Source organism: Rhynchophorus ferrugineus, unplaced genomic scaffold, assembly GCF_030347505.1.
Source record: "Rhynchophorus ferrugineus isolate W39M unplaced genomic scaffold, kcgeb_rfMv2 rfM1, whole genome shotgun sequence".
Classification (NCBI taxonomy): Eukaryota; Metazoa; Arthropoda; class Insecta; order Coleoptera; family Curculionidae; genus Rhynchophorus; species Rhynchophorus ferrugineus.
This window is the reverse complement of record NW_027472580.1, coordinates 3,204,696-3,232,689: the sequence shown is the minus strand read 5'-3', so window position 1 is coordinate 3,232,689 and position 27,994 is coordinate 3,204,696. Positions and strand designations below refer to the sequence as shown.

General features: G+C 31.5%; 1 protein-coding gene across 2 annotated transcripts in view; it reads left to right on the top strand.

The window, feature by feature from the left end:
• drm (odd-skipped family member drumstick) overlaps window positions 1-27,503 on the top strand; it is a 51,554-nt gene extending 24,051 nt beyond the window's left edge. Inside the window, exons 2-4 of one of the 2 annotated variants that reach the window (XM_076413866.1) lie at window positions 2,616-2,761; window positions 20,105-20,757; window positions 26,649-27,503. In XM_076413866.1, coding sequence (XP_076269981.1) covers window positions 20,537-20,757; window positions 26,649-26,703 — 276 coding nt within the window. In that variant the 5' untranslated portion in view covers window positions 2,616-2,761; window positions 20,105-20,536 and the 3' untranslated portion in view covers window positions 26,704-27,503. Of the gene's footprint in view, window positions 1-2,615; window positions 2,762-20,104; window positions 20,758-26,245; window positions 26,328-26,648 lie in introns of those variants that run through there. The other variant, XM_076413874.1, reaches the window with a different exon arrangement.
• The last annotated feature ends 491 nt before the right edge of the window (window positions 27,504-27,994 follow it).

Below are 27,994 nucleotides of genomic sequence, written 5' to 3'. Positions count from 1 at the left end.
CGTATCTAATAAAGATGTTATAAAACAATTGTAATTGGATTAATTCACAGGCAAGACAAGTATGAGATAAATGAATCAATATATATTCCTCAATTATAAAATCATAATAACGTAAGCTAATGTTTGTATATATATATATATATATATATATATATATATATATATATATATATATGAGATGTACAGACAAGTTCAAAATAAAATAAATACATCTAGTTTTATTGCTCTGTATATATTAGGAGGATTCATTATTTTGGAAGAAAGAACTATTTTAGTAGTGCGGCCTTTTCATACAGCAATCGCAATGTAATTTTCTGTTTAGCACATTGGCATTTTTATTTGTTTGAACTAATAAAGTTTGACGGCACAACCGCTTTTCTGGCAAGCTCTGCCAAAGCGCATAAACTTTGTTTTTTAACTGGCGTTGAAAATTGTAGTCTATTATAAAGAAAAAGAAACAGGTGGCTTTGTCACAGAACAGAGAAGGTAAACATTTCAATTAAAATTAAACAGGCGTAACCAAATACCATTTTGACCAATGCTGTTTTTATAATATATACTAAACTACAAAAATTATAAAAGTAACTAATCAATTTTAATTTTGTTTCTAATTATCCATAAATACTGTTATATTTATTAACAATAGAATAGTTCAGTTATAATAATTAAGGATCATTTAAGAGAAAATGGGAATAACTAAATAGCAAATAGGAGTAGAAGCATTTTTTATATAATATATAAAAAAATTCAGATTTTTTCTGACCTAAATGCCAAAAGATACTGTTCGGCTGCTTTTCTAGACATATCTCAGGCTTTTGACAAAGTATGGCTTGCAGGTTAAACTAAAGAAACTACTAAAATCGTATCTCACTGATAGATATTTTATTGTAAATCAAGGCGATGAACATACCGAATTAAATCCCATATATTCAGGAGTTCCGCAAGGTAGTGTACTGGATCCAGCACTGTATCTTCTGTATACGGCTGATCTACCCAGCACAAAAATAACTACTGTGGCAACATATGCAGACGATACAGTAATCTTAGCATCCCTTGAAAATCCAGTCACAGCATCAATAAACCTAATAAAATAATGTTAAATATCTTGGTATGCACTTGGATCGACGCGTAATCTGAAAGAAGTACATACTCTCTAAACGGAAACAAATGGGACTAAAATTATATCAAATATATTGGCTCATCGAGCGCAAATCTAAGTTATCATTAGATAATAAGGTATTGCTGTATGAGTTTATACTCAAGCCCATTTGGGTATATGGAATCCAACTATGGGATACCGCTAGCAACAAATCTAATATATCCATCATTGAACGGTTCCAAAATAAAGTGTTGCGTGACATTATTGATGCTCCGTACTATATTTCAAATAAAGTGGTACAACGCGATATTCCTCTAGAACCTATAACGAGTGTAATTCAACGTGTTTGTGTGAAGTACTTCGAAAGAGTGTCAGTGCATCCTAGTGTACTCGCTAATCAGCTAAATATGCGACGTGATAGTGAAGTGCGTAGACTAAAACGTTTAACACCACCTGATCTGATTACTGGACATATGTAGACTTTAGAATAGGACTAATTAATTAAGATAATATTTTATACAGAAGATTGCTTAATGAAGTGATTTTCTACATGCCATGTATGTATAATATAGACATAAGAAATATTTATTGCCAATTGGGCAGATTGTGGACTCACGAAGAGTAATAAAAAAAGATTTTTTCTGAAATATGTAATACTGCTGATGTTTTAAAGCCAGTTAGGCTTAACATATAAACAAGGAAGATACAGTAAATATATTTTATTTATTATACGTTCTTATATACAGTATTAAGTGTGACATAGTGTAAAATTCATGGCGTTCAAATTGCTGTGAAACAAAATGTTTCTGAGAAAGTGAAATAGTGATCCATTATCACTTGATGTATATTGCATATTAGTCGAAATTGTAATATTTTGTCATATTAATATGAATTCAGCTGTTTGTTGTTTTCGTTTTGTTATGAAATGTAAAAAAATATTAAATTGCGACATGGCTCAATTAAATTATTATTATTATATTACAATAGACCATTATGAGTCATTTTCTTGTCATTTAGGTGATGTAGGTGTAGGTGTTTTGATCCATTAATTTATCTATTTCTGGTAGCTATTTACGGGAATCCGATAGATATGTCCAACAATGTTTGAAATTCATTGCTTCGAAATGAACAAAATCATAGATATCGAGTGTCTCAGCTGAGTAATAATATAGCAACACCATCGCAACTTTTCAGAAAGTTTTGATGAACTTTGACATCAAATTTGTCCAATTAAACAAGAAAAGTAATCAAGCTAGAAGTATTATCCTGACTAATCCATTTTAGCGCGTGAATTTGTCATTCTTGCCAGCCAAAGTGAACAAATTTGACAGGTAACACTGAAATCATGACCGACAAGGCCCTGAAAACAATTAATTTATTGCCTTGGTAACATAACATATTAATTTTATTGTTCTTTATGTCATTACCATCAGTTTCAAATACCTATGGATGAAATATAACAATATTTACTATTTCATTCAATAATACTAAACCAGTTTTTTTCACGATATTTCAGACAGTTAATAATATTTCCACCAATCCCCGGTGATTGGAAAATCGTCCTAAACAAACTTAATTAAAAAACAAACACGCACACAGAGAAGATGCCAGGGAAGAAACGATCGAAGATTCCGCATAAACAACTTTACGATGTACAAAATTGTAAGTCCCGAAAACAATCGCAAGCATATTAATCATAGTTGGCTAGTTAACGAGCTTCGATCATTGACCAGTAGTGAGGTTTTTGATTGTGTGCGAGAAGTAGGTTTGTGGTGAGTGAAATGTCAGACCGTGAGCGCACGCAAATTCAGGCTAATTTAATATTTATGATTTGTGTTGTGGTTAATATTCATTGTATGGTTGAAGAACTTCGTACATCCTCCATTAGAGCTATTACACGCTTTTATTATGTTGGCAATCAAACGAAACCGCCTTGAATTCAATCGAATATATTATTACCCGGATATATTCGCGGCTTATAAAGTAGAATGATTAATCGCTTTATTGTTTTCTCAGCATTCTTTTTGCATTTGTATGAAAATTTCAGTAGACAAACATCATTTCGCACTACAAATACATCTTCATTTAAATGAACATCGCTTTTTTCAACCAGGTTTGTGGGTCAGTTTACTTATTTGTGAGTGCGAACTGTGTTTGTTGACTTTGTTTTGCATAGCTGCTTTCGCTTTATGCTTATTTTTATATAATTGTATCAATATATCAATTGTGTTGTTTTCATTTTTCAGAGAAAAACAGCTTTTTTAAAGGCTTTTAGTTCATTATTATTAATTGTGTTTTTTTAATGATTACTTAACAGACCACCATCGCCACTTCTACAAAAGTCTTTCCATGTTTCAACGTATTTTTTCTCTTGTTTTGTTCGTTGTTTTAGTTTATTATTATGGTTTTGTCTAAAATTTTGGCTATCAGTATCTTTTTGGTTCTTTTCTTGTTAAATATCGAAGCACATAAAATTTATGTATTAACTTTCCTCTGGAGCTAAACTGTACGAAGAAAATAGCTCTTTATACCAAGATGCAGAATTTTTCCATCTAAAATTCAATATATATCATTCATAGTCACTTTATTCGTTTGATTTGTTTCTTCCAGACCTCTGACTTTACCCTAACGTCATATCGAAGCACATAAAATTTATATATTAACTTTCCTCTGGAGCTAAACTGTACGAAAAGAATAGCTCTTTATACCAAGATGCAGAATTTTTCTTTTTGATCCTTTTCTTGTTAAATATCGAAGCATATAAAATTTATATATTAACATTCTTCTGGAGCTAAACTGTACGAAAAGAATAGCTCTTTATACCAAGATGCAGAATTTTTCTTTTTGGTCCTTTTCTTGTTAAATATCGAAGCATATAAAATTTATATATTAACATTCTTCTGGAGCTAAACTGTACGAAAAGAATAGCTCTTTATACCAAGATGCAGAATTTTTCTTTTTGGTCCTTTTCTTGTTAAATATCGAAGCATATAAAATTTATATATTAACATTCTTCTGGAGCTAAACTGTACGAAAAGAATAGCTCTTTATACCAAGATGCAGAATTTTTCTTTTTGGTCCTTTTCTTGTTAAATATCGAAGCATATAAAATTTATATATTAACATTCCTCTGGAGCTAAGCTGTACGAAAAAAATTGCTCTTTATACCAAGATGCAGAATTTTTCCATCTAAAATTCAATATATATCATTCATAGTCACTTTATTCGTTTGATTTGGTTCTTCCAGAACTCTGGCTTTAACCTAACGTCAGCAAACCGATTCGTGAGAACACTGTTTTGAGGTAATGGAGTTTGTTTTTTGTTGTCTAAAATCAAATTAAAGGAAGCTTTAAAGACTCTGTTGCTAATGTTGCTGTATGTTTAGCACCGAAGCACAGTAAGTATTCTCATTCACTTTGAGATTTCTTTGAAATATTAACTAATTACTCTACAGTAACTAGCAATTGATTGTGATGTTTTTTATTTTTTGGAAAGTTCATACTGAATGATGCAACAAAAGCTATTCTGCTTGAAGTTAGGTATAACTAAAATTGTTTAATTAGCGTATATTCACAGGTACAATCAAATTTCATCGGATTCGATATATATCACGGTGGACGTTAATGTTGATGATTTTTTGAAACTAACTTACAATTATTTTCCCTTAGGGTCATTTTCAAGTTATTTTTAACTTTATATTCATCTACTATTACAAGTTAGTTTGCTATTATTTATGCACTTGAGTTAGATATGGACGAATTAAAACTATTAAACACTTTTAACAATAACTTATAAAATTGGGTTCTAATGTAGCCACACAAAGGCTTCTGAATTTTTAAAGTATCTTGGAAATAACTGGAAAAACTAACCTTATCGAGGTTGAAAATGTCTTGATGACTGCTGTTTGAATTCAACTAAAGGTTTTGGTTTACTATTGAAGATATTTCTTACGAGACAATCCCATAAAATAGGGATCTTTTTAATAACATCTTTGTGACATACGCCTAGTACAATCTTAATTATAAATTAATTTATTACTGCATTTCATTTGTACTTGGGTTAATTCACAAGCAAGACGAGTGTCAGATAAATCCATCAATATCTATTCGTCAATTATAACATTATAATAATTTAAGCTATAGTTTACACTAAAGCTATACACTTTATATATGTTCATATGGTTTGGTTCGCTTCAATCTTCTGATTTCCTGCGCGTTGTCTAGTAGTTGCATTGCATATGTTAGTATGATTTAGTTATCCTCTTTCGTGTTTTAAGGCGAAATTTTGGATAACTTCGTAAATTCATTTGATTTCCTGGTCACCGTGCAGTTCTTCTTTGGCTACTTAGCGACAGGCATTAGTAATCAATCGAAGAATTTTGTTTTGGCAAGATTGAATGACTAGTTGATTTGAATTTTTAGTGCAACCTCATATTTGCACCCCAGAGGTCCAAATCGGCTTTATGATTGAGTGATAATTCAATCTCTTTGATTTTGGATCAAGTTGAGAGTATCTTCCGACTAACCAGTATAGTTGTTTTATTTTGGTTCCAATGTGTTTTGTTTTTTGTCCAACATGATGTTTCTAAATTAATCTACCCTCAAGATGGTTAGTTATTAGTGGTCGAGTTTTTTAGCTGATTCTGCTTGAGGATTCGGGCATCCATTGAGTTATATATAGTCTATTAAAAGTTTATTTGTATATGCATCATCAAAATTTATGATATCAAAACGTTGCAATGTTGTCGCAACAAAATTCTAATTTAAACAAAATAATTGAACAAAAATGTTATGAAATATAATTTATGTTAATTATTATAATTTGCTTAATTATACAGCCACAATAGTTTTTTGGATACGTTTGGAATTTTGCATACGTTTGACAACCGGACTTTGACAAACTCATTTGTTTACGTGTTCGAACTAATCAGACAAGATTGTTTCTCTAAGAAGGAAAATATTGTCGTATTCTAAAACGAATTTACAAATTGCGGCAGGCAATACATTAAACATCTTGATGGCGCATATACAAATATTCTTTGAATATACTACAATTAGGTGTTTATTATTTCGCTGCAATGCAAAATTAACATGAACAGATTTGGAGCTATTAAGTTGAATTTTTCAATCTTTAATACATTTGTAAATTGCGTTGACATGTACTTTTTCTACTGCCCTAGGCAAAGATATGTCATGAAATAGGGATGCTGAAAAAAATATCGATATTTTTGGCCAATATTTCGCGATATTTAAAAAAAAATTAAAGATATTTCTTAAGCATTATAAAATCTTTTCTTTCATGGCGGCTTTCTTCTTCATTTCTTCTTTTGTCAACACGTCACTGAATTATATTCGTTAAGTTCTTGTGGTTTTGGATCTAATATACATTTTTCAAAGGCGCTTTCAATAATTCTTTAGATATTTTCAAATTAAAATGGCAGAAATAGTTGAAATTACTAGTAACGTAACAACTAGTCGATGATTCATCCTCTAATACGCGTTGGAATTGTACAGTTTATCAGCTGGGTATTACCTTTAACTCCCGCACTATAACAAGCGGTGGCCACTCGATGTACCAAAGATGTTGCGGTACCAAACAAATTAACATTAAAATGCGAAACCAGCCGTGAGAGTAGGGAATAATTCACCTTTTCTCGAGGATTTACAAGTATTGGCGGGTAAGAGTCGGTTCATATTTAGCGCCAGCAGATGCTCCTTAACTATATCACGGTTTGTTTTCGACTGTGATCTGGTGCGTAGATTGTGTCGCGTGATGTATTTTTTCCCGCACATCAGCGAGCTTCGTCCAAATGATTAATTACACGCCGTTACGTACAAGTAAGTCCGTTTATTTAGCTTTAATATGTCGAATAACAAACCACTTTTGATATTTTATAATTATTTAGTCTCCGATTGTTTATATAAAGCGTTCTTACTAGTAATTTTTTAATTTATTTGTTGTAGACCATTTGTGTCAAAATATGTTTGATGTAAAATATAACGTTTTCCGACAATTTCGTTGGCATCATCGCGAGATTGTTTTTTTTTTTCATAATATTTTCTTTAAAATTTGTTAAGGCTAAATCAAGAAAGTTATTTCGGCGTCTTCTTTGTTTTAAATGAAAAGCTGTTTAATGTATAAACTGAGTTGTTGTTGGAATTATGCAAGGAATAAATCAATTATATTTTATTATAAAACAAAAAGCAAATAAATTTAATTAATTTATTACACATTGCTTTCTTTTACATGTAAATGTTTAATTTTTGAAGAAAGGAAAGGTTTGGGGGTTTGTAAATTTTATCTAGTTACAAACAAAAAGTTGCAATTTTTTAATAAACATTTAATTTTGTTGTTCATCTTTTTCATATTCAATTTCTTCTGGAATTTTTTAAAGTTCATAAATTTATGTTTTCAAAAGGTATTTCATAATAGTTCTGCCATCAGGTAATTTTGTTTTAATCTCAACTAAATTTGAACTATGCTTTGTTGCACTAGTATTGAGTATTGTTGGCTTGTTTCAATATCTATAATTTGGTTTATTAAACGATGTTTTAAGGTCTCCTTTTCATAAATACATTTTTATCAAAATTTTATTCACTAAGTACTTTCTATCTCCTGACTGAACGGTGATTATCTGAGAGACCATTCTATGACATATCCGGTCTTACCCAGCCTGGTTACTGGCGTGACTGGAGTTGTTGATTTTACACTTTGTTTGTCTCATCAGTAAGAAGACCGTACTTTGATTAAGCTGCTGAGTCTCCATGTACATATTAGTGATGGCATTGGTTGTGACTTCTTGCTATTCCTCTGGCGGATTTATTCGAAGCTTTTCTATATTCTGGAGTACTGGATCTCTCGCTGGTCATGATGGCGGTTAAAACGTGAGGGAACTCGTCGCGCATTTGAAGACTTCAATTCTGTAAGTTCAAATGGTACCCTCCTCTTTAATTTAACTGAGTAAGCGAATGACGCTGTCTTTATATCAAAATGTTCTACGGATTCTATGTTTTCTCTCAAACGTGCTATAGTATTCAGTGAAGAACTGATTCTAGAGTTATACGACTTTAAAGCCACCTATTAAGAACAATTCTGAATAATATTGTGTGATAATTTTTTTGTTCTATAATATTAAATACAACGGTTTTTTTTGTCAAATTGCACCTGCTGAATACAAAAACTTAAACGGCTTTTTTTGTAACACATACTATTTTAAAGTTATAATAAATAATAGTATTATAAATAAATAAAAACAGTATGAACATTGTATATCATATTTATCATATTACAAATAGACAATGAATAAAAATATCTCATGTTTAAGTCAATAGAAATGATGAAATATTAATTCACTGTTATGAACGGTAGAATCCTCCCCCATTACAAACCAGAAATAATCTACTAAAAGTTTAGCCTTCCATCTTCCTTGTTAATGCTCTTCTATCTGTTTTATGTCCTGGTGAAAGCGTTCACCTTGTTCGTCACTCACCATTCCAAGATCAAGGGGGGAAAATCGAAATAGGAATAAAATAAGCTTTTCATCGAATTTATTGTTTTTTTTTATAAGTTTTCTTATTTGCGGACCAACAAAAATGCTTTCTTTTAATTTAGCATCACTTAATTTAAAGAAAAAAGTGTTCAAATACAAACATATTTTACCACTTTTATTCATAGCCTGACAACATTTTTCATGAAACCAAGATTTATATGTAATGGTGTAAGAATCACATTTTTTTGTGGAATAAGAGGTTCATATTTAATATTAGATTTTCCATAAATAAAGTGAGTTCTTCTTGACCAATCTTTAACTTCAAAGTGGTGGTTTTCGGTGTCTCTATTGTCCCACAATCAGAGCAATATTTCGTGTAGTCTCAGCAATATAGCAACAACTTTTAAATCATCACAGACTTCCCAGTTTTATTCTTTGTATTTGATTAGGTCTAAAATTAGTTTAATGTTTTCATACGTTTCTTTTAAAATCGCCGAACATGCAATATATATGGGAGGATATTGGGTATCATTGTGGAGTAATATTGTTTTTAAGCTTAAATAGTATTCACAGTATTAAGGCACTTGATGTCTTAGACAACCAATTAATAGACAGTGTTTTTAACAATGGATTAAGGAATTCAAAACATGTAATCTTATTTATGTTTAAAATTGTGTCACACAGTGTAATTATTCTCGCCAATCTTTAAAATGTGTACTGACTACTCTTTCATCTAGTATTTGTCTGGTCGTTATTGATCACGATAATTTTTAATTGCCCTTAAACTATAAAAATTGCCTTTTTACGGATATTAATTATCTTAATTCTACTCGCATGAAGGATATAATTATATATCGGCAATTTCGAACGACTTTGTTATTTCTCTATCGTGTATTATTACTTGTTCGATCAATTTGCATAAACTAGCGATTTTTCCCGTTCGGAATCAGCAATTCCTTGTTTTTAATCTTCAAGCGATATTTATCTGAATCACGATTTCAATTTAAATATTTTTACGGTAGCGTGTTGCTTCTAATTAATGTGTGGTCATACACGACCGCTTGTATGTTTATATGTAAAACAGATGATGCGATTTACCTTCTATCTTGACGTTGTGGCCTGCGTTTCCGGTTAGATGTTGGCTAAAGTCTACTTTTACTTTCATTGTACTCAGTGGCGGCTGGTGCATAAACGCTGCCAGTGCTGCAGAGCCCCCAAACAAACAAAAAACTAAAGATCATTCAAAATCACTTAGCATTCGCGAATTCTTTTTGTAATGAATGATAACAAACTGCATTGCAAGTGCATGCCACGGATGTAACGTGAACCAGTGGAATAATGTACCGTGGACTCACGCTATCGCTGTTATTTATCTGGGCCACATGATCGTGCTCTGCGAGCTCCTTCAAACACCCGCGCGGTACTCAGCTTCCATCGTATCTGACCAAATGGTGTAAAGCAAGGCCGATACTTAAGTGGAGATTTTGCTGCATTTAGTCCAACGCCGTATCACCCGTATGTAGTATCGGTTATCCGTATCGGAATTTTATTCGACTTTTGGCCACTTAATAATAATAATATTAATAACTGTGACTATGGAGTTGTTCTTTAAATGAATTACCGAGATATTTTAATATTCTTACGAAGAAAAGTTGGAATTTAAAGGAGAAGGTAGACCATTACCAGATATTATTATTGAGGAATCTGATGGAAAAAGAGGGAAAAGTTACACCTTTCAACAGTCACACGTAACTTTAATAGATATATTTCCAGAAAATATGAATGGATTTGTAGATTTAACAGAAAAATGCGTTGTTGTTCTGTTTTCCCTCCTTACTTTTTGGTGGCGATAAAGTTTGGACGGAAGTAGAAGCGATCCCGATCTAGATAACTTAAGTTTGAAAATAAAAGGAGATGAAAATTCGAAAATCCATCTTCCTAATTATATTTCAAGAATAGAAGAAAAAAACAAATAGTTAAGCTGCAAATATATTTTTATTGTTTTTCAAAGTACTCGCCACGATGGTCGATATACTTTTGTATATGCTTAAACCAATTTTCAAATCATTTATTCCATTCCTAATGAGGTATCTTCAAAACATGATTTTTGATCACATCGGGCGATGAAAATCGTTGACGTTGTAGTTTATTCTTCACGGATGGGAACAAAAAGAAGTCATTGGCTGCGAAATCAGGGCTGTACTTGTGCCAAATCAGGGCGTGAATATATCCATGATTCGTCACCTGTCACGGTTTTACAAACATCTTTCGAAGCACCGCGATTGAATTTCTTAAGCATTTCTTTGCATAAATCGATACGAGCTTTTTTTTGAGCGATTGTCAAAATGTGTGGGATCCAACGCAAACAAAACTTTCGCACAGCTAAGTGTTCGTGTAAAATCGCATATATGCTGGTGGAACTAATGCTTAGGGATGCCTCAATCTCACAATAGGTGACATGACGACCTTGCTTAATCATTTCGCACACAGCATCGACGTTTTTTGGCATAATAGCCGATTTTGGACGATCTTCACGAAACTCGTCGGACAGCGAACTACGACCACGATTGAATTCACTAAACCAGCGATACACGGTAGATTTTGATGGAGCTCCATCGCCAAAAGTCAAATTAAGTTTATTGATGCACTCTTGTAATCCACGACGAAAATGTACACGATTCAGTTCCATTTTTAGCGTCAGCGCCACAAAATGTTCTGAGTACGTATATCGTCAAAAATATTCAGTGTTTCCAATTCCCGAAATATAAATAGTGACTCTCGCATTTAATTTGCATTGCTAGGGCCAACTAATATTATGGCTAAATTAAATTCAGTGTATTGGATAAATATACAAAGACATAATGAAACTGTCATAAAGAATTTAATTGTGTTAAATTTTGTGGAGCGTTTAAAATGGCTCTTCAGAGACATTTCTCAGAATCATGTCCCGATACTTGTAAGAATTCGGATATATTTCGTTGACTTATACATTTTTCGGCTGAACTAGATACAACTCTAAGGGAGTACCTAGAGAATGCTTCAGTGTCGTTAAAATTTCTGTATTTTACAAAAATTCTTTCCAATACACTACACCTTGTTGATCCCACCATATACACACCAAGATATTATAGCCATGAATATTCCTCTTCAGTGCCCATGAGGATGGTTCTTCTGGACTAACCGATGACTTCTTGCACTTAGTAATATCGTAATAGATCTACTTTTTTATCGCCAGTAACAATACTTTACAGAAAACTCTTTTCTTGTGAAACTTAGTTGAAAACTATTTGAAAATAATCTGTTTGAAATTTTTTTTGAGAGTTTGAGATGGGGTTCCCTCCAATAAGTTTTGCAATTCATTGTCCTCGAACTTTTAAGCTGTTGTAACAAAAACCAACAACTACGATATGTCAGATGGGCAGATTTGTTCAAATTAAACAACAGAAAGAATGAATAATATATATAGCACTAGATACTCTAAATAAGCCAATAAGACTAAATGAAGACTATTATTTGATGTAGGGAAATATCTGATCTAAGTACATGCAAGTACCAAGTATTTCAATATGGAATTTTCAATGAGAATCACTAAATAGTAATATGCACATGATACCACAATATAATGTCAACATCATTCAAAATGACGTAGTTTGTGATACAATGAAGTTATTATTCCATGAAAATATAAACTTGCAAGGAGTGTAACGTTTGTTGGTTCAGTAGTGTGCTATTTCCAATTCGTACGAAAACCTGTATTGATAATAATACCTTTAAAATCAAGGTTACGTATACATAGAAATATTTATCTTAATTACAATTTTGATACTGAAACATAACTTGATGGTCAAGACTAATGCTTCCTTGGTATATAATGATTAATCTTCTTGATATCTAACTGGACTGCAAGCCATCAGATTCATTGGATTAAACTCAAAAATATATGGTACGGTTCCTGTTAGACTACTTTATGACTTTCTGCGTTTAGAATTCATGTAGTTGATCCACAGAGAGAAAACTCTTCTGTTTTCGCTTGGAAAGCAATGAAAACGCAATACTAAGACGGTCTAAATGGTCAATTTGAGTGGCAGTTGTTTTTCCTTTTTTGGATCTTCTCTATAGCACGTAAAGGTCTGGAAGCTACTGCTAAGCTGTTTGAAAGTTCTTTGACAGTTTGGACAGTGTTTTCGTACAATAAATCTTGTACTTTATTGTCTTCAAATTTTTTTGAGGCCGTTTTCTGTTATTGATATTAAAAACTGACAATTTGTATATAATGGTAGAGTAACACCATTTTTCTAAAAGATTTCGATGAGATTCTCTAGCAGATTTCTTCATATACATATTTTAGCGTCCCATAATTAGTATCTGTCAATAGATATAAACCAATAATAAGAAATAATTAATCTGGTATAACGCAAAATGCAATATTAGTCACAATAAATAAATAATTTTGATATAAATCAATGTTATATTCTTCTAATCTAATTATTAATCATCTAGCCATTAATTTATTTTTAATCTCTCATAAAACAATATCATGTTGATAATTTTTTAAGCAATATCAGTCATATTTAACGTTAAAAAGATAAGATTACAGCTGTTTTTGACTAATTGACTTCCTTAACTTTTCCTATTGCTTTATATAGTTTAGGTATTCGAAGTCGAGGTCTTCTAGATTAATAATCAAACAACTTTTTATCCAATATGGCTGGTTCAATGAATTTAATGTTTACCGATTAAATTATTCATGATTACAAGCTGTTGTTGTCGTCTAAGGTGGCACATTTTTATTTATTGTTCTAACAAGTCTTGATTTTTTTAAACCCTATAATATATAATGCATATCAATATCTGTTGACGATATTACCAATGAAAACATTTCCATAGTTCAAGAGATACATTATTAGATTATTGTTTCAGTTACTTTTGTATGTCGAGTTTTTCGGTTGATAAAAAGCGGTCAGACTAAATTGTTGCAAATTATCTGTATTTAGCGGTCTAGTTCATGTGCTTTTGTACAAGAAAAAAGTCATTTTCTTCAGCCTGAACAATATGGACCACGAATGGGCTGAAGAGTTCTGAAGTCAACATTTTTTCATTGATCAAGTCGAAGGCGCAGATTCGATTGTTTCAAAAGAATTTCTTCATGAAGTTACCAAATATCTCAATTTACTTCGTTTGAATGAATACTTATTTCTTTTAATGCTTCTATTATATTTTCCTTCTCCATAGGATGTGCAAATATATATATATATATATATATATATATATATATATATATATATATATATATATATATATATATATATATATATATATATATATATTGAATTAATTTCTATTTCTGTTTATATCACATTCTTAGAATAGTCTTAGACTTTTTTTACAGTTAAACTGTTATTTTTTAGAATGAGTGATATTGGTGGTTCCCAAACGTATCTAAACATTGTCTCGAAGCCCACTTAACTTTCCTGTCTAAGTATTATTTTTATATGACTTTATCATCAGTAATTAATGAGCAACAACACAAACAGCAACAAATACCATTGGGTAACCACTATATCCACCTGGTTGACACTAACCATCTCTTGTTAAAAATTAAATTATCTCCTTTTTATTCGAAACAGGATATAAAAGTGTATCGCCTGTATTTTCAATCGATGAAAATTGACCATTTCATAGTGCTAGTGGTTCTTGAGTTCCAAAAAAACGTCATTAACGTTAAAAATATAAATATTCCGTTGGGATAGGCAAGATATAACGCGTATGTAATTTCCAGATCTCCGGCATCCAAATATTTACAAAATATGTCGTCAAAAGAAAAGACACATGCTTCACACGATCGTCATTCTCCTGTGAGACACATTTTATGGATTGGGAATGATTCGCTTTTGTTTTCTCAACAAACAAACGGATAATTGTTTAATTATTCACGATAATAATTATGTTACGGCAACGATTGTCTATCTATGTCTCAATACCGAAGATCGAGTAGTTGTAATTGGGAATCAATAAGAATTTATGTTGCAAAAAGTAGCCTACCATAGTAAAAAAAACTTTTTGGCAAAATTATTTTCTTTTTATTCAACATAATTCCCTTCAAGGGTGATACACTGATTATAGCGACCCTCCAACTTTTCGATACCATTTTTGCAGTACGATTTGCTTCAAAATAGGCCTCAGCTTCGGCACCTCGTCATTCGATGAAAATTTCTTCCCAGCGAGCATTATTTTGAGATCTGAGAACAGGAAATAATCGCGTTTTCCCATGCTTTGGAGCAGGTTCATCGTGTACAGTCCACTCGGATGACTGTCGATTAGACTTCGGAGTGAAATGATGGAGTCATGTTTCATCCATTGTCACATATCGATGCAAAAACTAGGGTTTATTACGCTTGATCATCTTCAAACACTGCTCCGAATTATCAACTCTTCGTTGTTTTTGGTCAAAAGTGAGCTCACGCGGCACTCACTTTACACAGAGCTTTCTCATACCCAAATATTCGTGAATGATATGATGTACACGTTCATTTGATATTTCTAGAGTGTCTGCTATTTCATTCAATTTCAATTCACTGTCATTCAAAACCATTTTGTGGATTTTTAAAATGTTTTCGTTGGCAACAACCTCTTTTGAGCGTCCACTGCGTTTACCGTCTTCGGTGCTCATTTCACCACGTCTAAACTTAGCATACCAATTGTTGATGGTTGATTTTTCTGGGGCAGTGTCCGGAATCTCGGCATCAAGCCAAGTTTTTACTTCAACAGTATTTTTTTCCCTTCAAAAAGCAATATTTTATTAACACGCCAAATTCCTTTTTATCCATTTTTTCACAATAACAAAAGTTGCTTCACTCAAAATGCTATAATTGACAAACTAATTAATCCGACAACTGTCAAATTTGTACACGCATCTTTTGAGGGTTAGGGCTAACTAAAAAACATATGGATTTAATTCTAGTAGCGCCATCTATGTGTCTGGCCGGGGACTTTTCAATTGACCTGTTATAATGTTATATGCACACCAGAGAATGGTTCTGAATAGGCAAAAGATATAAGGAAATACACTTACTTCATATGTATTGTGGAGTTACACCGAGCAATATCACTATTACCGACAATTTCAATAATGACATTTATTTGAAAAAGTTCCATGATTGATCTGGTCCACATGTCACAGAAAAATAACTGAAGGAAGGTTAAAATTTGTTCTGGAATATTTTCAGCCAATCCCTAGCCATTGGAAATGTTGCAAGCAGCATTGCTGAAATATAATGCTGTACAGAAAAATCGCGCCTCAAAATAAATCAGTGCAAATTGGGTTTACCAACAAAATAAGCAAGCACAAGCCAGTATATATAAATCAGCAAGTAGTCCCAAGCAGTATGGAAATACAGCCAAGGCCTTAAGTTTACCGACTGGCCAGTGACCAACTTAGAGACCATCTGAGAAGACATCCGGTCTTACCCAGCTTGGTTACTGGCGTAATTGGGATGGTTATTCCTTATCGGATTTTCCATTGTTGCCTATAAAGATATTTACAATTATAATCACAGATATAAATTATATCTATGCGGGTTTTGCACTACTATCGCGACAGGCATAGGACCGTCCTGTTAAACGTTCTGCCTTAACCACTGCACTAACGAAGCCGACTAAAAACTAGTTTGAGTCCCTTCGTGCTTAGTAGCCAGTTAAAACAAAAAAGTCAATCTGTCAATGTTTTGTCAACCGTTTTCTGTGTCACTCTCTTTTTGTTATGAAATTTGATTATAGAAAACTTCCATAAGCTTTCTTTCTTTATACATTCTTTGTCCCGATACTGCTGCGATAGCCGCGGGTTCGAATCCTGCTGGGGCGTGGTCGTAAATTTATGTTTGTGATTGTTTAAAATTTGTGAATGTTCTAGGCAAGAGTATAAAATCTGACAAGGAAAATGATCCCAGTCACGCCAGTAACCAGGCTGGGTAAGACCTGATGTCTTCTGGGATGATTTCTAAAGTTGGTTACTCGCCAGTCGGTAGGCCTAATGCTGAGGACCGTGGTTCGGAGCCCACGTCCAGCTGTAGATCCAGTCCAGATAAACCCATAGTTGGTAAAAGGAGACTTTAAAATATATATATAAAAAAATATCCAATCTGGTGGACTGATTTATGAGTTATTTGTATTCATATAGATTACCATGAATTAATAAGGAAAAATATGTGAACGACTAAATACGGTAGGATGTTTAAGGGAAAAATCCTATTAGTAATTTTTAATATCGCTGAGCAATTGTTGCCGGAATTGTTTGTTATATGTATCACGTACTAGTATCCGATAAGTGATTTATTTATAGTTTTTAACAGTGTTTTTGTTTACTTATTACAAGACAATTTATATAGTCGGTTTAGTTTAAAACGAATATATCGCCAATTAATATTTGCAATCATTTACGTTAATTGTTTTCCCCATGTTTTTGTTCGATAGGAAAAATTACCGAAACTTGTTAATGCGGAAATACTTTGTGGTTTGAAGCAGCCCATAGAGTACATCGCTGTTTCACTAATATTCAGAAATAATTTTGATTGCTAGCGATGCAACACATATTGTTACATCATTCTCTTGGCGTCAATTTGTCTGGCAATCACTTATCTTATTTCATAAATATTGAAGGCATTTAAAACGTTTTGATGATATTGTCAATCCATCATTCAACACTTTCCACATTTTTTATTTTTCTTTTACTTTTTCAATAAATTTTTAGTAGAAAAATTTTATGTATAGATAAAAAATTGTTAATATTCATAATTCACAAAAGAAAACAAATAATACAGAGATAAATATAATGCTAGGAGTGAAGGAGCAAGCTAAGCAAAATGTGGGAATAACTATGGGAAAAGTTTCTTCTTTTAATATATATTTTAAAGTCTCCTTTTACCAACTAGGGGTTAATCTGCACTGGACCTACAGTTTAACTGGCTTTGAACTACGATTCTCCGCAATAAGCCTACTGACTGGCGAGTAACTTACTTAGAAATCATCCCAGACGACGTCCGGTCTTACCCAGCCTGGTCGCTGACGTGACTGGAATCATTTTCCTTGTCTGATTTTACTTTCTTGCCTAGAACATTTTTAAACAATCACAAACATAAATTTTCGAGTATGTCCGAGCAGAATTCAAACTCGCGGCTATTGCAACAGTAGGAGTGCCGTCCTGTCGCCTTTACCACTGCGCCACCAAGCCGGCACGAATTTTTTGAAACATTGATTTAACAGAGACCTATTTAGTTTATATATTACGTTATAATAATATGAAGAAAATGGAAATGTGCGGTTTGATATCGCATTTTCTTTAATATAAATATTAATGTATATACATATAGCTTGTTCAGTTTTGTTTAAATAAAATGTATATCTAAACGTATACATATATTCTATTTTTGGTGAATGTTTATGGTTTATTTGAAGGTTTTTATCATACCAGAATAATTTCTGTATAACGTAATTATTTTTCAGTTGGTAAACTGAAAATCACTGTAGTTTTGGAATGGAATATGAGTTTTGTATATTAACAGAGAAAGGATAAAGAATTTGTAAATGTATTTGTAAATAAGCTATTAAACTTGAATTGAGATAAAATTTGAACAACTGGGGTGGAAATTTGTTGCAGTAAAAACCAGCAATAGCGAGTTAATAATACTATCTAGTTGACATGACAATTTTAGCTGCAGGTTGTTGTGCACTATCTACTGAAGAAAATATAAAAACTTTATTAAAATATTCACTTATGTACCACCATTTCTATATGGCATTTTTGAACGGTTTTTCAATCATAATTTATTTTAATCTAGAAAAATAGCTTACCACAGTTTGTGGTTATCTTACCTTAATATATCTGAGCTGCCTAATTTTGTTTCAATACAAACTTGAGGCTATAGCATCAGACCTCAGCAGTCTAGAATTAAAAGTAAAAACTTTAACATCACTCTTGATTACATTTCTAACGCATTATAAATGATAAGTAGTGCAAGTTTCTTTCCCAAAAAATAAGAGGTCAATTGAAAACTCCCCGGCCTGACATATAGATGGCGCTACTAGATTTAAATCCATATGTTTTTTAGTTAGACCCTTAAAAGATGCATGTATACATTTTTACAGCTGTCGGATCATTAGTTTGTGAATTATAGCATTTTGAGTGAAGCATCTCTTGATATTCTGAAAAAAATGGATAAAAAGGAATTTTGCGTGTTGATAAAAAATTGTTTTTTGAAGGGAAAAATACTGTTGAAGCAAAAACTTGGCTTGATACCGAGTTTCCAGACACTGCCCCAAGAAAATCAACCATCAAGGATTGGTACACTAAGTTTAGACGTGGTGAAATGAGCACTGAAGACGGTGAACGCAGTGGACGTCCAAAATAGGTTGTTACCGAGGAAAACATTTAAAAAAAATAAGTAAATTGAAATTGAATGAAATAGCAGGCACTCTAAAGAAATCAACTGAACGTGTATATCATATCATTCATGAATATTTGGGTATGAGAAAGCTTTGTGCAAAGTGGGTGCCGCGCGAGCTCGCTTTTGACCAAAAACAACGACTACTTGATGATTCGGAGCAGTATTTGAAGATGATCAAGCTTAATAAACTTTAGTTTTTGCGTCGATATATGACAATGGATGAAACATGGCTCCATCATTTCACTCCGAACTCCAATCGACAGTCATCCGAGTGGACTGCACACGATGAACCTTCTTCAAAGCATGGGAAAACGAAACAATCAGCTGGCAAGGTTATGGCGTCTGTATTTTAGGATGCGCATGGAATAATTTTCATTGACTACCTTCAAAAATAAAGGACCATCAACAGCGACTATTACATAGCGTTATTAGACCGTTTGGACGAACGAAATCGTTTAAAAACGGCCGCATTTGAAATAAAATTAAGTGCTGCTTCGCCAAGATAATGCACCGTGTCAAAAATCCATGTATTGGTCGCCAGCGACCTGTTCTCAGGTCTCAAAAGAATGCTCGCTGGGGAGAAATTTTCGTGGAATGAAGGTGATCGCGGAAACTGAGGCCTATTTGGAAGCAAACGACAAAACAGTACTACAAAAATGATATCGAAAAGTTTAAGGGTCCCTATAATCAATGTGTCACCTTTAAAGGGAATTATGTTGAATAAAAAAAACTAATTTTGCCAAAAAAATGTGTTTTACTATGGTAGGCCGGGGACTTTTCAATTGACCTGTTACTTATTCCAGCAAAAGGTATTAAAACAATTATATCTTAGACCTAACACATAAAGTAAAAATAGATTTTTACAATTAATTGGTAATAATTTGCATAAGCCGCATTCCGTTTGTCCTTGTCACGAGCCTGACGTAGTTCAAACAGTCGAATTATAATTACTAACCGAGAAAAAGTAATTCCACTTTATACAAACGGGAAGACGAGGAGTTTTTTTTCTATTTTTAACATGTTACAATCGATTAAATGCACACTGCAATCCTATTAATAGACCCATTATTGTTTCAGAACGAGAAAATCGCGTTGAGTCATCGATTGATGTTTGTCGATCGAAATATCAATATTTCCGGAATACAGTGGAGAAGAACGAATAGTTATCCGTACGAGTCATCGTCACCATCACCATCGTTAACGAAGATCTAAACCTCCCGCTGTCGCTGCTGGATAGTGCGAGATTCCGTTAAAACAATTAGTCATTAGGAACGTTCGAAAACTGGGTGAAAGCGCCGTTGACGCATTTAACAGGCGCGAGTGTGTCCGCGACCACGACCCTATCGCATCGAGTGCAGATCTGCATCTGTTCCATATCCTCGCCATCCAGAAAGATAGGTCCGATACCGTATCCGCGATCCTGTGCCGTCTGGGAAATACGGTGAATCCACTTGAGTACGCAGCGCTTACGCATTGCCTTAATCCGAATAAAGATAAAACCGTGTCAAAATGTTCGCTATCATGCAGATAGATAACGACGTTTCGCGAGATCAGTTCAGAAGAAAAATGAGAGCGAAGTGCGAATTTGTGTGCAAATATTGCCAGAGGAGGTTCACCAAGCCGTACAACCTGATGATTCACGAGAGGACGCACAAGAGTCCCGAGCTGACCTTCAGCTGTGAAGTCTGCGGCAAAAGCTTTAAAAGGCAGGATAATCTCAAACAACACAGGTAAGAGTCGTCTTTCTCTCTCTTAATTTTTTTTAACGCGATTCGGCTGTTTTATAGTATTTAGCTCAAGGCCAACGACTCATCTTACATAAAGATTAAACACTTATAATTTATTTAAACAGTTGCGCTGTTGAATATCTTGAATCTGTGTGAAATAAAACTTATTTTTCTAGTTCTCAACTATTTATAACGTTAACAGTCGCCGTTTTTCACTTCACAACTTTAGATTTTTAATCAGTTAATTGACCGTTTACGACAAAATATGTTGAATGAGATTATGTTTGGTTAATATTTAGACGATAGCACTGTTTGAGGCATTTACTAATTAGTCTTTTCTAATCGCTTTTCAGCCTTTTGGCAAATTGTGTTACTGAAACTTCTTTTCTGAAGGTGTATGTTTGGAATATTAAGTGTTATATAATGTTAATAATATTAATATTATTAACATTTTTGTTTACTAAAAGTGTCAGAGGTTACAATATAAAGTTTCTGTTATTGTTAAAGTATTCAGTGATAAACAAGTAATTTTTTAGTTATTTATTAGTTTTTTTTTGTTATTTACCAGTGTCATTATTAATAGCAACCAGATTTTTTCTCTAGCTGTATTTATTTAATCATTTAATAATGTTTTAGTTCTCTAACATTGCCAGAGCTTGTCAAAAAATATTGGTTTCTTTTTTTAGTTTAAATAATAATTGCATTTAAGTTATTTTTCAAATATCGAAGTGTTGTTTGTAATTTTTTGGGTTTCCTTGCTATTTGATGTCAGTGTTATGTACCTAAAAGGACACTAAACTGTAATTCTAAAAATATTCATATATAAAAAAATTGTTTTCTAATAATTAAACATCTCGCATCTTAGTAACCAATATTGAATATAAAATGAAGTTATTTAAATATTTCTTTAAAAATTGGGGTCTACGAAGAAGGTTTTGTTGATTGTATATAAATTTTATTGCTATCTAACATTGCTACAGTTACTGGTAGCATTATAAAGAGAAACATGTGTGTCTATAATAATATTTATTTTACTCTATATTAGAAAACTTTATTGAAATTATATTTGAAGAATTCGTATGCAAACATTCAGGTTTTTATCTATTTCAGCTCTAGTTGTATTGAAGATTTATTATTTAAAATAATGATATTAAAAAAAACTCAACAACATGATTGAAAGTATATAAATAGTACCAAAAACTCTAATAGATATTATAATTTTTTAACTGTTTCATTACATATTAAATTTAAAAAAATGAGATAATTTGAAAATTAGATAATTCTAGTTAATTATTTGTTATATTTTTGGATTTTAACTCATAATGCATAACCAGAATGCATAATCAAAAGAATATAAAATTATATAATTGGAATGTTTAAATTATGTCTCTAGTTCTAATTATGGTTGTTATTTTCAGTTTGTTTACAAATCCAAAATAAAATAGTATGAAAAAGGAGGATTAATAGTATAAAGCTTATATTTGTGACTTGGTTTTAATTGAAATGGGGTTAGTTCTTTCCTCTATTACATTATATTTTGTTAAATTATTTTGTTTATTGCTATTTTTTTAATTATGCCTTTTTCAATAGTTATCCACTTTATTTTTTAGTGTTTCTATTCTTATATAAGCGCGAATTAACAATGAATATAATGATTCTGCGTAATTTAATGATGTCAATAGTGCATTTAAACATTATAATATGTATTTATATATTTTCGGCGTGTTAGAAGTTGTAATTTGTTGTCCGATTTCGTGAGCGCGAGGCCGAGTTAACTTTAGCAACCCATAAATGGTAAGATATAAAACAATTTAAATATGACTATAAAATAAACGTTTCCACGCCGCTGAGCGTTTTTATGATTCCAAGCTAATAACTTACGATTTCAAAATCATATTTTACATCAGAACGGGTCATATTCCTCGTACAATTAGTTGCATCAATATTTCTACTAAATGTTCAAACACTTTATGTTTTTCCCGTTAATTGTTCCTAGCATTAAACTGATAATTTCAATAGAGAAATTTGCTTTTTTACATTCATTGTATTTAATGTGATAGAACATTTGTTCGTGTTTTACATTTTAAAGTCTCCTTTTTTACCAACGAGGGTTTATCTGGACTGGACCTACTCTTTAACCTGCCGAACCACGGTCCTCGGCATTAAGCCTACCGACTGGCGAGTGAACAACTTAAAAAACATAACAGAAGACATCCAGTCTTACCCAGCCTGGTTACTGGCTTGACTGGGAAAATTTTTCTTATCGGATTTTGCACTCCACCTAGGACAGTCACAAATATTAAACAATAACACACACAAATTTGTGACCATGTAATTGTAATTGAGTACTGCGGACCTTTTCAACCTCAAAAATCATTTCGATATGATGTGTCTTCACGTTTTCTGGTGGTTGTTGCTTTTTAATTCTAAACGCCATACCATTATTTTCCTAATACTATTTATTATTATTATTCTTCTTTATTACCAATTTAAGTGTATTTTATTTTCATTTCTAATGTTCATAATTTTAATTAACACTCTTTTATAACGATAAACAGGGAATAAAATTAATTACAGATGATTTCAACTATGACGCAGTTATTTATATATTAATATGTATATAAATAAATACAATGTGAATAGGCTAAGATATCGAAAATATCATAACATTGATTGAAGAATATGGGAAATTTCATCGATAATATAAATAAACAGCAGTTTCGGAGTATTTGATATAATGTTTTATTTAAATTTTCGTTTCCTTTTTTATTTTGTATTGTGCCAAATTTATTAGGTTTATAAACTGGGGATGGACAAAATAATTGGAATATCTGGCATATACACAATATTTATTTATTTATAAGGCCGCCATTTACTACGAAAATACAGCACCGTAATTCTTGAAATATTCATTTATAAAGATTTCTCATTTGTTTATTAATTTTCTTGGCATCTAACATTTTATGAATTATTAGAAACCAAAAAACATAAGAATGTTGTTAGATTTTTGTTAATTAATAGAATCAAAATTAGGAACATAACTTAAAACATAATTAGAATAGAATACAGTAACAACTATTATTATTTTTAACTTGGATTAGTGCATAATAAAGCGGTAAAAAGCAGATGTATTAATTTTTGTTAATTATTTGTCATATTTTTGATTATTAACTAGAGTGCATAGCTAAAGACATGTAGAAAAATATACAGAAAGCTCTGATTAAATTTTCAGTAGGATTGGTCACTTGAGGAAATTTCACCAATTTTATAAATAAACAGCAATTTCGGACTATTTGATGTAACATTTTATTTAAATTGTCGCTTCCTTTTTATGTGTCGCAATATCCATACTTTAACAGTGATCTTTTTCGGATGTTTATGATTTCAAAATGTTTGACCAATAAAATTGTCGGTTACGCCATTATTTATTTAAATATTTCTAATATAGATCATCGTTAAAATGCAAATTATAGCTTTATATATTGGATATATTTTGGTTGATTTTTAATAAAGTTATTGAAATTAAATTTGAATTCAAATAATTTTATTTTGTGTATTGCTGGAAGATAATTATTACTATATATTTATAATGATAATTATTTGAATGTAGTCTAATGTTTAGACATATTTTTAGCATTGTTTGTGTCTTTATATCATGGATGTTTTCAGAAGGAAATACGGAACACTAAAATTTACAGCAGTTTTATAAGATAATTTATAGTTGTAAAAATGATTTTTTGTACATAACTAAACCATATTATTTTAATAGTTTTAACATATCTTAAAACTGCCTTTAAAGACATCTTCGTATGTCTATGAGACAGACCATTAACTTAAAAAATACGCATTCTGTCTTCGAATGTTCGAATGAGCTGTTAAATAGCTTTAAGAACTATTTTTCAAGACCTATAAACCAAATTTGTCAGGGTCTGATGCGTCTCTATAACGCCATATATTCCTGAATATTTATTGGTTGAATTATATATTTTGGCAATGTTCAAGCACTTTTAAATCTCCATAACGAATCAGCCTCAGACGAGAGAAGGTAATAAAAACGTTTTGGTTATGAAAGAAAGGATTTTAAAGGATGGTTTTGTTTTTACGACTGTTCCTTGGTTAGTGGTTGCTCGCATTAGTGTTGTTATTTATTGGGCATAACAATGAGATTAAATTTATTGCTTTTGATAAGGATTTGCGGTGAAATATTTTATATTTTAGCGCGGTTAGTATCCATGATTTAATTAATGCTTCATGTAAAGTTATCAATCAGATGAATCGGTGTTCGTAAAAAAGTTCATTGTTTCTTTACATTACTTTTGGTTGCATTTTTACATAGCAACATAATAAGGTTCTTGACGGTATCTGATCTAATGTTATTTCGAACATTTTCAAATGTTTGAAGATCTTGAATAATATCGTAGAATAAATTTCGAAACTCATAAATATATGACAACCAACAAAATTGTTGATCCTTTGCGACAGTGCACTTTGTATGGTGAAGTGATACAAAGTTGTTGTTTTATTATGGCCCTCGCAATTTATTCATATTTTCTCGCCACATAAACCTTTCTTGTACTTGAATTTTTTAACGAGATTAAATATAGTCCTTAAGGGTTCTTTAAGAATATCTCTATTACATGATTTCCTGATACAAATGTCGAAATTTAGATGTTCTTTATGATATGGTGGATACAACTATTATTTTAGAAATTAATTTATTCGAGTAAAGTTAATAATCCATGTACTCGGAGCACATTCAAAAATACATATTACGATGTTTGTTGAATGATAATAAGGAATAATTTCAGCCGCTTATAAAATAGTGGACACTTGCTCTGATCATCATTGATGATGCATTGATATGTTGTGTTACACACATATATTAGAGCAAGTATTATAATATAACAGAAATATAGTATTGATTATTATACAATTCAAGTAATGTTTGAACTTTCATGAGCTTTATATCATTATTGAACATTGAAAGTTTGGAAAAGAGTCTACAGCTGCTAAATGTATTTCTTCTTATTCTTGGTCTTAATATAATTAATATTTTACGATTATTTATAGTGAGTCTTTTAATTAAATATATTAGTACTAGTAAATGGGGCGTTTGAAAAAACCGTGCTATTATTGAGGAATATGCTGATTAGTCCTTAATAATGATGATAATAATGATTAATAATGAGAGCGATTATAGAGTTCTTGCGCTCATCAGGTTCTAAGTTTGGTAAAGTAACCTTATCAATGCCTGGTGGTGAGTATGGCGATATACTACTGCTTTGCTGAAGGTGAAACAAAATTTGATTATTATAATTGTTTAGGTAGAATTTATTTAAGGTTTCTGCTCATATAAACTATAAAATATAAAGAAAAATAGTTTTATTTCACACAACTACTATTTGATAACAATATGTAATATTATTTTTTTATTCAACGATATAAATGTGTACATATTATTTATATTTACTAATTTTACTTCCTATTTTAGATGTAATCAGTGTGTTTGGAGATAAAAAGGTGATAGCCTTCTTGGATACAGGGCTATATTGGGGCTCTTCTAAATTTACAATGTAAGACCCCTTTTTAACATGAAACTTAGATGTTTATTACTAAAATTTTCATTTGATACATACTAATAATTTAACAGTAATGTTACTTAAGTCGTAGTGGATCCTTACAATGCTAAACCATAGATTTTAAACTATATAAAATGGCGATTTAGTTAATTTATATTTAAGAGCTCGTCTATATGTAAGTGAGCTTTATTTTTGAGTTATGTTATATTTAGTTTGTTGTAAAGCTGACTTGCTCTTAAATATAGACGTAAAATATTGCATGCTCGTTTATCTCGACGTCGTCGATGCAAATTAATGGTTCCAATTTGTTTATAGGACAATTCATTATCCATGTTCCAGTCCAAACATTAATTCTTTCACCAAGTACTAGTGTCGAGTTTAGTCTGCCATACGCATTAAATTAAATGTAAACAACGCAGTATTTTATACAATCCTAACGAGGAAGTGTTTGAGGTCTCGGGAGCGAAATGACGTCACCGCGACCATAAAACTATTTCTCGTATACTTATTAATTTATTATTATATAATTATTAGCTCTTTCTGTATATATTTTATATATTTTTAGAATTATAATAAATTTTATTTATGTGGAAAATTGTATACTAAATTTTTATAAAGGACTTATTTACTAGTCTAAAAATATAGATTATTAAAAGAAAATGATGTCGGTTTGTCAGAAACTGTTCTTGCCATTATTTTTATTATTATTATTATTATTCAAGCCCCTGATAATTTATACGCTTTATATATTTTATAACAGCGATACGGTAACATTTCAATAATATTATTTCCGAATAATGGTGCCTTTGGAATGTTGTTGGATCGCTAAAGCAATGCCAGTTCTATTACATATATTTAGTTTGTGATCTAGCTTTAGAATCGTATAGTTCTAGGTTATATTTCTGTGTGCAATTTGTATCGAATTATCGTGTACAGAGTGATTTAAGAATCATGTGCTTTTTATTTTGAAAGTTTTTTTTTCGCTTCGGACTAATTTGTAATCTTGAGGGAGGACTGTGGGTTTTTTGCTCGATGCAAAGAACTTCTCAGTCCCCTTCTTGTGAGTCGGTTAGTGTGTACGCCTTTAACATTATTTTTTGTTTTATCTTTTTATATTTATGATGCCTACAAATTTAATACGTGCCTTAAAAATAAAATTATTATAGATAATATATTTTGTTTTATTTCTATCCATTCTATCCTTCATTCGTATTGAAGTTTTTTCAGTAGTAGAAGAAGATATTCCTAGGTTATGTGAAGTTATTAGAGGGTAAAAATATTCCAAAATAAATCAATGTAAATTACCTTATCTATCCAAAACGTATAATTACAGTGATCTTTTGGTGCCAAATGAACCTGAACCCAATACTGATTTTGATATTCTTTAGTATGTCGTGGAATCTATTTAATTTATTAATATATTTATTCGATTGAGATGTGGTAATCAATTTACTAAGGTCCAAGATTCTGAAGAGCCCACAGAGATTCTCTCTTAAGGATATATAAAGCGAATAATATATGTTAACTGAATTGGGCATAAAGACGGCAGCCAGTGTTTTATTTGGGCTGCTCCTTCATACTGTAGATGGCCAAATTATCGGGAGCTATATTGAGCTTATTATATTTTCTAATTTAATTGAAATTCTGTAACAAATGATTAG